At 42.2% G+C, this 15,073-nt stretch overlaps 1 protein-coding gene across 1 annotated transcript in view; it reads left to right on the top strand.

Moving 5' to 3' along the window:
• The first annotated feature begins 459 nt into the window (after positions 1 to 459).
• The window catches only part of LOC114223761 (fibrous sheath-interacting protein 2-like), a 69,602-nt gene continuing 54,988 nt past the window's right edge, over positions 460 to 15,073 (top strand). The window contains 12 exon segments of the mRNA XM_088028525.1: positions 460 to 689; positions 1,079 to 1,096; positions 1,099 to 1,117; positions 1,120 to 1,205; positions 3,589 to 3,779; positions 4,446 to 4,503; positions 4,866 to 5,005; positions 6,108 to 6,249; positions 6,942 to 7,023; positions 7,026 to 7,048; positions 7,440 to 7,563; positions 14,282 to 14,347. Of these exon segments, the coding sequence (XP_087884651.1) occupies positions 591 to 689; positions 1,079 to 1,096; positions 1,099 to 1,117; positions 1,120 to 1,205; positions 3,589 to 3,779; positions 4,446 to 4,503; positions 4,866 to 5,005; positions 6,108 to 6,249; positions 6,942 to 7,023; positions 7,026 to 7,048; positions 7,440 to 7,563; positions 14,282 to 14,347 (1,048 nt within the window). The 5' untranslated portion in view covers positions 460 to 590.

The raw sequence follows: 15,073 nt of genomic DNA on the forward strand, positions 1-15,073 counted from the left end.
TTGGTACATAACGGTTTAGTTTAAATGAGGGGGTGTTGGGACGCCTGGGTGGCTCAGTGGGCTAAATGCCTTCCGCTCAGGTCGTGATCCCAGAGTCCTGGGATGGAGCCCCCCCTGTGGGGCTCCTTGCTCAGCGGGGAGCCCGCTTCTCCCTCTGCCTGCCACTTACCCTGTCTGTACTCTCTCCGAGAAGTAAATAAATAAATAAAATCTTTAAATGGGGGGTGTTGCTTTCAGAGAGAAACGTAACCTCCGCCGCGCGCTCTCACACCACACCTTTGGACCACTTCCCCAAACTCTGAGGCTCTTAAACCCGCGCATGCGCCGAAGGTTCGCGGCAGCAGCGTGACTGGTGAGTGGTCACCGCTCCCTTTCCCCTCCCGGCGGGCTCTGCGGGATGAGGACGTTAGCACTCCAGCGCGGAGCGCCGCCCAGTGAGGGGCGTGGCCTAGAGGACGCGTTACCCGGGACCACCGTCTCGGCGACCCAGACTTAATCAGAGCTTAGAGCGGGAGAGGTGTGCGTGAAGAGGAGAAACGAAGACGGCTTGCAGCCCTAGCCCCCGGCACCCTGGGGGCTGACGCGCGGCAATGGGTCTGTACCTCAACAACTGCTATAAGGCTGCTGAAGCCGCTGCCACTAAGGCGGCCGCCAGCAGCCTAACAGCCGACAGAGAGCACTGCGACACCGTGAGTGGTGGCGAGTCTGTAGTCACCCTCCTCCTTGCTCCTGGGAGGGGTCTCGGGGTGGCGGGCGGACGGAAGGGGCGGAGTCCTCATCAGAGCGAGGGGGAAAAGGGCGGGTGCTTGACGACTCAGCTTCAGGCTCCCAGGCCCCGCAGCCAGTAGCGAGAGCTGCCTGTGGCCAGGACCAGCCTTGGGTGGGGCACAGAGATAGGGCTGGTAACCCAGGGAAGCTGGGAGGCTTCCGGGTTGTCAGCAGGGAGGGCTCTTTCAACCCTGAGTGTAGGATTCTTTGGTTTATTTGGAAGTATTAGCCCACTTTAATGTGAGTAGATTGGTCTAAACTAAAAGAACAGTTCTTAAAAATCGACAGACTTCCTCACTGTATCTGACAGGGCTCACACAAAAAAAAAACATTCCAGAGGTCGGAGCATCTATCTCTTGGATCTTCCTCTTGGGGTCAAGCTGCCTATTATCCCAGGAAGCAACAATATATTCTATACTACAAATATAAGTGAAAAGGTAAACTGAGTTTTAATAGTGCTTAAGTGATTTTCTTTACCCTTTTTAATAGCTTGCTATTAAACTTGAAACACTGCTATGATTTTGCTTTGTGTCAACTTCAACTTAACACACCAAGTTAAGTTAAATGAATTGATTAGTGTCTGAACTTCACTTTAATGATGGAAGGCCTCATGATATGCCTCAGCCATCCAGTTCAGCCTTATCTCCAACCCAGAGCCTCAGTTCCCAAAGGTTGGGTGGGGTCTTTTCTGCCTACCTACACTTATCTTGCTAATTCTTACATAAGTGTCTTTGTCCATCTGGCTCCCACAACCTGGAAGGCACTCTTCTTCCTGACCTTCGATTTGAGCCATCTTTTAAGAGCTGCTATACAAAGCCTCTCCCAAGTGTCACAACACCCAACGATCTCATCTTTCCTTAGAATTTACCTGCCCTTGGTCTGTACTATCTTACTCAGCACTGAATCAGCACTATGAGTGATGCAGTGTGTTGCACTCACATTGTTACACATTTTAAGTCCTCTGCCTAACACCCCGTGCTCTGTCCATAATTTAGGCCAAGCCCGAAGGAGGTTCAGAACTTCCTAGTTTAGAATGTGCTTTGATCACAATAGCAAAAGATTCTACGGGAATAATTCTGACTTCCTTACTCTTGCACTGTCTAGCACATCATCAAGGATGAGTAGGGGCTTCTTGGTATTTCTGATAACTGTCTAATATATATGATTATTTTAGGTTTTATTGCTGGAAAACAATAGAGTTTCTCTTTTGAAAACGCATAATGTTCTACTAAATATATGCCAACCTCACAGAAATTGACTGAGTCACACTCCCACAAGTTAGCTTTCCTGAAACATACTCAAAACCTATTTCACTACTAGTAATAACACTGCTTCCTAGTTTGTAACTGTGGCCCTATCTGCTGGGTTTTTTTCCTCAAATATCTTCTATTTGCTATTATTTCTATTCTGTTCCTGTTTTTCACTTGCGAACTACTTCTTATTTCCAGATTTTTTCTATACTAAATTATATTGATTATCTCTGTACTTTATTATATTGATTACCCCAAAATATATGCATTTGATCATGATTAGGCACTATATTCAGCTACCCTGAAGACTAACTTTGTGGGACCTTTATCTTTTAGCAGGATCTCCTCAAGGAAGTAAGACTTTATATTTTACACCTTTAGGTGTTGTTTTTTTAAACTCATTTTACCCTCATGACTACCTTGTAAGGTGAAGCTATGATTTATCTAAGGTCACAGGCAGATAGTAGCAGAGTTCAGACCAGAACCACTGTCTCCTGATTCTTAGGCCATACTCTGTTACCTGACCTTGCTGCTTCCTCAGCTGCAGACCGCTTTAGCAGATCACTACAGAAACAGGGAATTTAAAGGTCTTTCATGTTGTTTTGAATGCAGATAGAAGCAAAATTATGGTATTTGACTGTCTTTTTTCCAGTCGGATTAAAATGTAACAATATAACCTACCTATCTTTAGCTATGCATTAATCCAAACCTGACAACTGATCCTATACAACATTTTGATACCAAACTTATTCTCAGGTAATGTATTTATATATTAATTCACTTATTAATGTACTAAGGTAGCAACTGTTCACAAACTCCTTAAATTGCTTTTATTGAATGTTAATAGTAAATACTTTGCCAATTAACTTAGACATTCTGCTTTTAAGAAAAGATAACATGTTAAGTGAAAGGAACAATTTGCATACTTTTGAAAGTCTCCCTTGTGACCTCCCCCTGGCACATAGTGATGCTATAATAGACTCTTCAGTTCAGGGAAGCCAATTATTGTAATTGACAATAGAAAGCTTACACTGGCCTCAACAAATGGATTTGTCTCTTTCTGGATAGGTCAGTAGCTCAGCGTTGGTCAACACATGTCTGTTACCAACAAAAGTCAACATCTAAAAGAAGAAGCAATAATCAATCCGCTAATTGCAGCAGTGTTTCAGCTGCCATCACTGTTGATCACTTCTTTTCTAGGAAAGATATGGGCTTCCTATCTAGTCTCACTGTAAATTAAATCATTGCCCAGAAGGATGTCTTTCTTTGCCCACATATGAAGCATCCTACCTGCCTTGCAGGACTCTTAGGGCCACACCTCAGTGTTCATGAATTGAACTGAGGTTGAGGCTACCACCCCCAGCCTAAAGACAGCTCTGGTAGAGGAGAGGGGAAGAGAATGGGCATTAGATTTACCTAAATCAATCCATTTTCCGGATTCCCTCACCTCAGGTTCTGCTTTCATGTTTTATTTTCACTGACCAACCTAGTCATTTCAACAACTTGAGGTTTAAAAGTGCAACTTCATTCATTTTACACACATAATGCTTTTGAATCTGTGTGTTTACAGCTTTATCAGCCTTCTTATGACTTTAACCTGACTGATCCTTATTGCCGACGTTTGGAAACCAGCTATAAAAGTCTGCATGATCCCCATTTAAAAGCATACCATAAGCGAAAGGATATCCTAAGGAGATTAAAGAAGAGCGGTTACATCACCAGCAATAATAAAATAGGTTGAAGCCTCCTTCCTCTTAACCAGTAGAAACCCCTAGGGACTTGATAGACACTCGGTTCTGTACTTCACTAGGAGCCTGTTTCAGCTTTGTTTAAACAATAAAGGATATTTATTAGAAAACTCAATTACTCAGCATTTGGATTTTTAAATAAGACTACTTGTTCCTTCTTGACCTTTTTTCTTTTGTCAAATATGTAAAGACATACATACAAATGTTTTTATTTATGTATTTTTTCCCTACTGTAGTGTAGTGCCTTTCCTCTGGCTTTAAAAGTAATAAAGGCACAGTATACCTATCATGGAATATTTCCTATACTTTTTGAGAAGAGACAAAATGGAAACCTAGCAGAAAAAAGCATGATGAAGTAAATCGGGGGAGTGTTAAATGTCATTATTACACTGGTGTTTTAATAAAAAATTCATTGAGAATTGTAATTTCTGATTATGATGTGAACCATATTATTGAAATAATACCATTTAGATAGAAATTTCCTGGTGATACAGCAATTTTAGATACCGCTTTCCAAATTGCTCCCAAAATGGGCTATTATTACCCTTGATCCTAAAATTGTTACTAAAATGAATATTCTTATGACACTCTTCTCTGGAAAGCTTTATCATTGTTACAACTTTCTATTTATACGTTTGGTTTTTGATTTTGCTTTTATAGGTGATATGTACCTTGAAAGAATTGTTCATCTGACCACTTTAAAATTAGACTTTGAAAGAAACTATGTAAGAGAACAAGTAAGTTAATACTTAAATTTATTTTGGGGTCTATAAGATAGTTTTTATGTAGGGTTTGGAAGAAAGGTTTGGTCCTTTGCAGAATATTTACTTATAATTACCTGACCTAGAATTATGAAGATAACAGATAAAATAAGATCCCTAGAGATTTATAAGAGATAAAAAATTAGACCTTTGCCTTTAATTTACAGAGAGAAATTTTCACTTATCTGGAATGGAGACACACTAGGCTTAAATGCAGGTTAACAGAATTAACCATTTGTGAAGTATAGGAGGTTTACCAAGCCCTACACTCAAGAGGGCCTATCAAAGGACAGGTCTATTTCTAGCCAGTATAAAGACTTTGATTTTTTTTCTCTCAGAAAATGATTGAAAAACAAGTAAATAAATTGTATGAAACCAGAAGAGCCTATAACAGTTATGGAAATGAACAGTTCCAAGAATGGCTGTTACAGGAAGACACACAAACAACTCCAGACCAAGAGCTGATAATAAAGCACAGGTATGACTGAAGACAATACATGGACATATTGTAGACCCTAGAAAGTTGTGGAAGTACTAGAAGGAATTGCAAGCAGGACTCAAAAAAAGGATTAGACACTATTGGACCCCCTGTAGTTTTAATGTGGAGAGAAAGGAAAGGAGATTAAGAGGTAATGGGATTGGGAACCCCCTGGTACCAAGGCTTGGGGGGAGAGTTTCTACCTGAGAAACTGGACTCACTAGAAGCCCAAGAGGTAAGCCAAACTGAATTTGAAGAAATCCAAAGTCCAAATGCCTGAGCTTGGGAAACCCACATCCATAGTAGCAGAGAGAGAGAAAGTGTGTTAAGCATGTTTCAAAATTAAGTTGAAGGAAGTCACTGCAGGGTCAGAAAGGGAGAGTTCCTATAACTTTATCTGATACTAATACAAACAGGTGTTGTTCCCCAACCAGTCATGTATGTTCATTCAGCTACCAGCCACACACATTCAGTGTTACTATTCAGAGGCCAAGCCCATGCCCCAAGAGGCAGAGATGAGCTATAGTTCTTTCTCTTTCTCCTTTATCAGGTACAAGGGCCAGTTCCCCTTACCCTGCCTCTTGAAGTCCATGGGTTCATGTCATGATATGCCAGAATACATGCTGATCCACCAGGGTCCCAGACTAGGAGTCTGCTGCGGACCTCTCTGTACATGGAAGGTCATTCAAGGACTTGGAAATTACAGAGAGGCCAGTACCCACTTATTTTTAAAGGCAATTCAAATCAACTTGTGTTTTGAAGTCAGTCTGTAAGTTGATTTCAGCTGTCTTTGGAAATTCATGTTCCTAAAACTGCAGAGCTGTATGTAATCTCTATGTAAAATGCTTTTAATCACTCTGTTCCACATTTTGCCATTGTTCCAACCACAATAAGAGACTTGTATAACAGGGTCTGGTAAAATTAGTACAGTATGGTGAGCTGGTGGATCAGGTTAGCTTAAAGGTCCCTGAAAAACTCTACATTTTCTGTATTCAAGAAATAAAAAGCAACCCAGAAGGTGGTTTGGGAATATCAAAATTGATAATACCATCATAAGGGAAGCACCCAATTTACCTTCACTTATATTTGCACTTTTACTTAGATATTTAGATATGATCGGTAGGGAATTAGACAAGGTTGAGCCCACGGCAGAAAAGCAGAGCATAGTTCGGATGCAAGAAGAACAACAACGACATCAGGACCACATTAGAAGAAAACTTCATCTCCGTAGACAAATCGAAGAGGTGAGGAAAACCAAATTTTAAACAGTGGAGGGGAAACTGCATATGTTTGTTGCACTGATAAACATTTTTAGCAGTCCCACCATATTACCTGAAGCTATTTCAGGTCTAAAAATTAAACCACTATTAAAAATAATAATAAAGAATAAACCACTATTAATCTTTTATCACTGTTATAATAGACAAGCTTTTACTTAACATAGTGAGACTGATACCACAAATTATTTTACATTTATAGTAACACCTCATCTGCTCTTAAAGCTTTAGAAATTAACTAGTGAAAAATAATCATGGTTGTATTCTCTCAAAATTCAGACAAGCCCATTTACTTATCTTCTCTACCAAAATACATTTAAGAGCAACAGATCACATATGATATACCCTTAGGCAATAAGAGAAAACCCTCTTGCCAACATCTTCTTAGATCCATCTTTGAAGCCATGTTTATACTTGAATTAAGTTTCCAAAAGCAAAATAATTTCCTTCCTTTTGCCATTCCATTGCATCCACCAACATATTCCCAGTAAAAAGCAGTGAGAAGCCCATTCTAAAGCCAACATGAGATTTTCATTATTGTTAACTCAATTTTTGTAAGGCCCTTGACTTGATCTAATTTGCTTATTGACATGATACAAAAAAAAAAAAAGATAATGAAAGAGAACCCCTGCTAACTACCATAACATTGTGCTCCTTAGGAATGGAAGACAAAAGAGATGTTACTTTTGACAAAGATTGGAGAAGAAGTAAAAAGAGAAGCAAGAATTGAGGAACAACGTCAAAAAGGGAGGAAGCTCACCGGAAGGTAGAGTGAGCTTTTACTGATAACTTGGGCTATTTGAGGCAAAGCTTCTGCCAATTTTGGTATTTTAAAGTGTGAATTAGCAAAAGTGGCCTAAACTCACGAGGATAGCTATTGATGGAGAAACCTGGTTTGATCTGAACCTGGACTTCAAGGACTACTCTGAAATGGGACCAGTCTCTAGAAAGGGCACTCTTCTTCATGCTGGACAACAAAGTGAAACTTACCCCTTACTACCTTCCTAGTTTTGCACTCATGGTGACCAGAAATCTCAAAATAGGAATGAGGGTGCCCTTCAAGTAGACCATCATATTTGAAATATCTGTTTTGCATTTCCAGTGGCAAGCTGCTAATTAAATTTTTAAGCGTTAAATATATATTTTTAATATTTTAGAAACAAGCATGTCTAGAGAAAAAAGTCGCTCATCATTTACAAAAAATGCAGCAAAGAGATGACGTTAAGAGAGACAGAACAGAGGGAAATATATTTGAAAACAGAGGACAGAATGAAAGAGAAGGTGAGAGAGAAACAATAAATGATAAAGTATCTAAGTAGAAGATGCATATCTATATGTTAAATATTGGTGGCTTGGGAAAAAAAAAACAACAACACCACCTCTGTGTGCTTATGTGGTGAGGTCAGAAGACGCCTGGAAAGGGAAATCATCCTAGAAGCTCACACTGCCTGTGCCAAGCACTATGCAAGGCATCTCCCAGTTACAGCTCAAGTTGTAAAGAATGTACACATACAATATTATTATATACATTATAACAAATTCAATACTTCTATAAAGTGGCTCAGTAGACAACACTGTCTGTACCACAGGTTTAAAAAGGAGCCAGGGGCACCTGGGTGGCTCAGTGGGTGAAGCAGTGAAGCATCTGACTCTTGATTTCAGCTCAGATCATGATCTCAGAGTCATGAGATTGAGCCCCAAGTCAGGGCCGTGCCTGGCGTGGAGCCTGCTTGAGATTCTCATTCTCTCCCTCTCCCCACTCCCACTCATGTGCGCTGTCTCTCTAAAATAATTAATTAATTAAAAAAGAGCCAGTAAGATGGGACATTACAGAAAAAAAGAAAAAGATACAACAAAGAAGGAGAAAGATGTATCTAAAGGGAGGGAGAGAGAGAGAAGAGGGGCCAGTAAGAGAAAACATTACCAAAAAAATAGACTGAAACAGAGGGAGGCAAAAAAAAAATATTTTAAAAAAGAAGAAAAAATTTTAACTGAGGACCAGTAAGAAAAGATTATACAAAACACAAAGAGAGCAAGCTAGCAAGAGAAAGAAAAAAAGGTTTTTTTAAAGGAGACAAAAGAAGAGTCATTTAAAATATACCAAGCATGACACAGAGATAGATAAAAACAAAAAAAAGACCAAAAAGGTTAAAAAGTCAGAGGCAGTAAGAAAAGATGGTACAAAAAGAAAGAATGAAATGAAGAGAAGAAGAGGGAAAGAATGAATAAGAGAGAAAAAGAAAGAAAACTGAACAGAAGAAACCAGTAAGAAAACCCACACACTCACACACACGTATGTACACACACACTGGATGAGGGGGTGGGAGGGAAACAAAGGCAAAGAGATAAGAGACAAAGAGACTAGACGGAGGAGAAAGAAACAGGCAAAGAAAAAAGGGAGTGAAAGAAAAGGGAGAAGAAACAGACATACAGGGGAAAAAATAAATGAACAGAGAGAGAGAAAGAGAGATGGAGAAGAAAGAAGTTTAAAAAGCTAAGTCAGTAGGACAAAGCCAAATAAAAAGGGAGATTGTGAGAGTGAGAAACAAAGGAGTTTGAAAGAGCCATCTAAAAAGAAGTCAGTTTAGGGGCGCCTGGCTGGCTCCGCTGGGAGAGCACGCAATTTGATCTCGGGGTCATGAGTTCAAGCCCCATGTAAGGCATAGAGCTTACTTAAAAAACTTTTTAGGGACGCCTGGGTGGCTCAGTCGTTAAGCATCTGCCTTTGGCTCAGGTCATGATCCCAGGGTCCTGGGATGCAGCCCCGCATCTCATTGGGCTTCCTGCTCAGCAGGGAGCCTGCTTCTCCCTCTCCCACCCCGCCCCCGCTTGTGTTCCTGCTCTCACTGTCTCTCTCTGTCAAATAAATAAATAAAACCTTTAAAAAAAAACTTTTTAAAAAGAAGTCAGTTTAAAAATACATTAAAATTAGAAGGATGGATCAATCAATTCATACATACTTACATACATACATTCATATACAGACACGTAGATCTGATTTTTAAAAAGAGAAGCCAGTAGTAAAGACAGGACAAAAAAATAGAGAAAAAAGGGAAAAATAAAGCAGTGAATATAATGAGATTAAAAGAAATGGGGGGAGTAGGGAGGGGATTGAATTAAGGGAAGGAAGGAGCAGGAAGTAAAGAAGTTTATAAAAGGGGTGAGTCTGGGAAAAGGAATTACGAAGAGTATGAACCTGAGGGACAGAGACAGGATGCCGAAAAGAAGCAGCTAGTGAGAAAATTACATAATCATGGACAGGAGCAGGGAGATTGGGATCTAAAAAGAAGAAATTAGTTAACAAATATAGTAAAATAAAATAGATACAGAGATACATAGATAGAAAAGACTGGACTTTAAAAGTACAGTACACTGAAAAGGAAAAGGAGCATAAAAAAGATAAATAGGAAGATGTTCTAGGAAGTGGGTATGACAGCTTAAGAAGGGAGGAAAGGCTGGAAGGACGGAATGGAAAGGAGGGAAGGAGAAAGCAAAGAATGTTGAAAGGGATGAGGCTAGGAAAATTGGTAAATTAAACAATAACAGGATGTGAGAGTAAGGGACATAGGAGTTTAAAAAGCAGGAGCTACTGTGAAAATTAAGTACAACTGAGGAAGGCGGGGAGAGAGAAAGATCTAAAAAGAAATTACTTAAAAACAGAGTAAAATAAAGACAGGTAAAGTGATGAGACAGCTCAACAGTAGTGGGTGGACGGATAGACAGACAGGATTTCATATAGGAGAAATCAGTAGTAAGAGAGGACAAAAAAACATAAAAGATGAGAGAGAGAAGGAAAGAAGTTGTTATAATGAGCCACAAAAAAGAAAAAGGAAGGGAGGGAGCAAGAAGAAGCAAAGAAGGAAGCAAAGAAAAGTTTGTACAGGATGAGTCAATAAGGAAACGATATTTACAGGGGAGGGAAGACCAGCAAGAAAATCAAGTACGGTTGTGTGATTTGCAGGAGAATTAAAAACTAGAATGCAGTAAAGAAAGACAGTAAAATAAAGACAGAAAGATGATTGATAGCTGCATAGAGAGCCAGCTAGGCAGATGTATAGGTAGAAAAAAACCTGATTTTTTAAAAGATTTTCTTTATTTATTTGAGAGAGAGAGAGCACGTGCATGAGCAGGGGGAGGGGCAGAGGAAGACAGAGAAGCAGACTCCCCACTGAGCAGGAAGCCTGCTTCGGGGCTCAATCCCAGCACTCTGAGCCAAAGGTGGGTGCTTAACCAACTGAGCCACCCAGATGCCCCGAAAAAAACTGATTTTTAAATAGGGGAAAGCAGCAGTGAGGGCAGGACAAAGATGCATAAAGAGAGGGGAAAGGGGAAAAAAGTTTGAAAAGCGGAGTAGTAGAAAAGAGAGTAGAAGAAGAATGGCAGGAAGAAAGGAAAGAGGAAGGAGGGGAGATCGAAGAAAGGAACACGAATGGGAGAGAGACTGAGCAGGTGAGCAGATGGCTGAAGGTAAGAAAGAAGGAAATAGGGCAGGAAGGATGAAGGAAGCAGGAGGGAGGGGAAAGGGAAGGGAGGAAAGAGGAAGAAGTAAGGCAAGCATGCAGACAGGAAAAGAAAAGAAAGAAAAAGACAAAGAAGGGAGTGAGAAAAGGTAAAGGGTATCTGGAAGAAAGGGAAGGAGGGAAGGGGGAGGAAGGGAGGAATAGAGGGTAGAGAGATGTCAAGAGAAGTGAGCTAAAAAAATAAGGGTGAGGGGCGCCTGGGTGGCTCAGTCGTTAAGCGTCTGCCTTTGGCTTGGGTCATGATCCCGGGGTTCTGGGATCGAGCCCCCCCCCCGCCCCCCACTGCACAGCAGGGGGCCTGCTTCTCCCTCTCCCGCTGCCTGCCGCTCCCCCTGCCTGTGCTCTCTCTCTCTCTCTCTCTGTCAAATAAATAAAATCTTTTAAAAAATAAAAAAAAATAAGGGTGAAGGGATGGATGGAAACCACAAAGCTAGGTAGACCAGACTTTCTGAGGAGGGCCTCATACAAAAGACAGTATTAAAAGGTAACGGGAGAGAGTGTGAAGGGGAAAAAGTTTAAAAGGGGAACCAAGTATAAAGGAGTATATGAAGAATGGAGGGCAGGAGGGAGGAAAGGAGCAGGAAAAAGAAGAAAGGGAGGAGGTGAGGATAGAGGGAAGGCAAGAAGTAGGGGTGAGGAGGGAGGAGGGAAGGCAGAAGTGCAGGTTCACCAAAAGAAGACAAAGCAATCCAGAGGAGGAGAGTGAAAGGAGTAGGAAGGAGATGTAGACACAGCGGATGGAGGTGGAAAGGTAGAAGGGAGGGGCGGGGAGAGAGGGAAAGAAGAAGGCAAGAAAGAGAAGAATTCTAAACTGGGGTGAGGCTAGGAAAATAGGAAAATAAAAAGAAATATTAGAGTGAGACACAGGAGTTGAAAAGGAGGAGCTGGTGCGAGCATGAAGCACAGAGTGGAGGACAAGGAGGAAGCAAGCTAACAAAAGTCACATAAAACTGAAACAAAGATGGAAGGATGACAGCTACATGGTAGGGAGGTGGATGGTAGCTATACAGATAATAAAAGGTGGAAGCCGCTAGAAGAGAATATATAGGAAAGGTAGAAGGAGAGAAGGAAAGGAAAAGTGTCTGGAAGTGGAGCCAGTACAAAGAGAGTAAAGGGAAAATGGGGGCACAGGGGAGGAGGAAGGGAGGGAGAACTGAAGATGGAAGGGACGGAGGGTTGGTGGGTGAAGAGAGAGACAGAGAAGGAATGTAGCAAGGAGAAGGGAAGGAGGATGAAAGGAAGGAAGAAAGAGCAGAAGTAGGAAGTTAAGGGGAAAAAGACAAGTGTATGAGCGACGAATCCATAGAGGAAAGTGTTAAATACAGGAGAGAGAGAGAGGGAGACAGTGGGAGAGGGAGGGGCCGCTGAGTAAAGTAAGTGCAGTCGTGTATGATGGCGGGGAGCGGGGAGGACTTACAAAGGAGAAGTCAGGTGTGTGTCAGCTATACTTCAATAAAAAACATAAAGTCAATAAAAGATACAGTGTAATAAAGATGGATAGATCTCTAGGTAGGTAAATGTGGGTCGATGATGGATGGATGGTTGGACAGACGGGCAGACATGGATAGAAAGATATATACCTAAATAGATAAGCCTGATGTGAAAAAGGACAAACCAGTAAAGAGTACATAAAAGAGAGAGTTAGAAAGGGAAAGAAAAGAAATGGAAAACTTTTTTAAAGTGGGCCAGTAGAGTAACAGAAAAAGAGTGGATGGGTGGATAGGATAAAATAGGGCAAGGGAGGGTAAGGTAGAGCAGGGTAGGCTAGGGCAGGGAAGCAGGAGAGAGGAAAAGGCATAGAGAGAAAAGAAGAAGCTTTAAAAGGAGTACAGAAAATGAAGGGCTTTTTAAAAGATTTTATTTACTTATTTACTTATTTACTTATTTGAGAAAGAGAGAGCATGAGCGGGGCGGGGGGCAGAGGGAGAGGGAGAAGCAGACTGCCCCCTGAGCACAGATCTGGACACGCGGCTCGATCCCAGGACCCGGAGATCATGACCTGAGCCAAAATCAGCCGCTTAACTGACTGAGCCACCCAGATGCCCCTATATAAAGGGCTTTTTAAAAAAAAATGAGAGAGAAAATGTGTGCAAGAGAAAGTTTTTAAAGGACGAGCCAGTAAGAACAGACAATGCGAAAGGAAGGAAAGAATGAAAGTTTAGGAAAGGGGAGTCAGTAAGAAAAGCTCATAATGTATGTAGTTCAGTGAAATGATGAGGCTGTAACCTCTGCCTCTGGGATAAAAAAAAAAAAATCACTTCAGCGGCTATATTGCTTCCTCCATCTTTGACTGTTAACTCTTACTTTAGGTAGGGAAAAAGTTTCAGGTAGGCATCTTAAAGAGTGGCCACCTCAAATGGTTTTTAAAAAGGAAAATATTAAAAATCATGTTCACAGTATCACATAGGTGGACAGGAGAATGAAGAGATCTCTTTCACATATGAAATAGACTTCTACCACTATAATAAGGCCATCATCTTCCACCACGTAGACCCAAAGGGATGCACATCTTTTTTTGTAAAGATTTTGTTTATTTATTTATTTATTTATTTGAGAGAGAGAAAGAGCAGAACGAGAGAGTACACAAGAGTGGGGGGAAGGGCAGAGGGAGAGGGAGAAGCAGGCTCCCCACCGAGCAGGGAGCCCCACGCACCAGGACTCGATCCCAGCACCCCGGGATCACGAGCTGAGCCGAAGGCAGACCCCTAACTGACTGAGCCTCCCAGGTGCCCCAGGGATGCACATCTTAAAACTCTGGTAGAAATCCAGTCAGCACATACAGTTTGGAATTTGTCTATCTAAATGATTAGCAACAGGAACTTCGGTCACCTCTTTCCCAGCTGAGGTCCATGCGCATTGTTGCCTCCACCTGAGCTCTGAGGCACAGCCCAGGATGATCACGAGCACTCTTGCCGGGTCTCCAGCGTAGTTACTGCACTGTTGTGCCTCCCCACGCAGAGAAAAGGCCACATTCTCACTGGGCATGCTGGAGGGATGGCATTTTTCCCTCCTCGCAGAAGACAACTCTGTTTCTCCGAGTAGAGCTTTAACTACACAAGATAATATTGTAAAAGCGATTGTCCTGCCTCCCCATCGCATCTCTCCTCGGGTCTCTCAGCCTTGCCGCTACTGACCTCTTGGGCTGGATAGTGCTTTGTTGTGGGGGCCGTCCTTTGCCTTGTGGACTGTTTAGCAGCATCCCTGGCCTCTACCCACTAGATGCCAGGAGCAACCCTCCCCCGCCACATCTGTAACAATCACCATGTCTCCAGACATTTCCAAATGTCCCCTAGGGGACATAAGTGCCTCCCACTGAGAACCCCCTACTTACCCTCTCCAATTCCTCCCTACATCTCCATATGTAGATTAGCATATGGCTCTCCTCCTACTGGGCCCAAAAGAATAAATAGAATATCTCTTGGATAACTTGGTCATTTCCACTATTTTAAAAAATAAATATTTTCCTGTGTTTCTTTAAGCTTCTTCAAAGATCAAGAAAGCAAGTGATACCACCAGTGACCAGCAATCGCACCAGGAACAAAAACGTAATTGAAATGATTATGATTGGAAGTGCTAGTATAGTAATTTGTGGAAAGACGGGATTTGGTACTGACCTCCTCTGCTTACAGGGCAGAGAGATCCTCACTCTGTCCCCTGTTGTGAAAGACGGATTTCGAGGAATGCTTACCCACAGGGCCACGGCCTCTCTTGCCCTCTGGGTCAGACTCCCCACTTAAACACTCAGTTCATGTCGCTGCCCCCACATGCCCAGGAGCAGGGCAGCCCGCATTTTGCAGCTGACAAGTTCTGCACGCCCAGTTCAGGGCCCTTCTTCTCCAGGGCCCCTGCTCCCAATCTCCTTTCTGTACTTTTCCATTACCAACAAGACCCCCGCGGCATTTTTTTTTTTTTTTTAAACCTGTTCCTCACTGGCCGCCACTGCCGCCTCTGCTGGTTTGGCCTCTGCCTCCCAGGGAAGCTTTCACCTGCAGCTCATGTGTTGCCTTCCCCTGGAGAGTCATCCTTGCAGATTGCTGCCTGGAGGTGCCACGGAAGTTTCTGAAGCCAGTGGCCCTAGAGACCTAGTGAGGACCAAGACCCCAACCAATGCTCCTTCTCAAAAACCTGCCCGCCCTTAGACTTTGAACTTTCCAGGCCTGAAGTAACTTCTGTTGCTTCGCTGGCGGCAGAAATATTTTATTCTGCCACATATTTTTCTGCAGCAGTGGACCTGCTACTCAGTGTTGCCCATTCTCGGTCCCCTGTTCCTT

The sequence above is a fragment of the Eumetopias jubatus genome, unplaced genomic scaffold (genome assembly GCF_037043125.1).
Source record: "Eumetopias jubatus isolate StellerSeaLion01/CBP00866 unplaced genomic scaffold, mEumJub1_p1.0 scaffold_11, whole genome shotgun sequence".
Taxonomy (NCBI): Eukaryota; Metazoa; Chordata; class Mammalia; order Carnivora; family Otariidae; genus Eumetopias; species Eumetopias jubatus.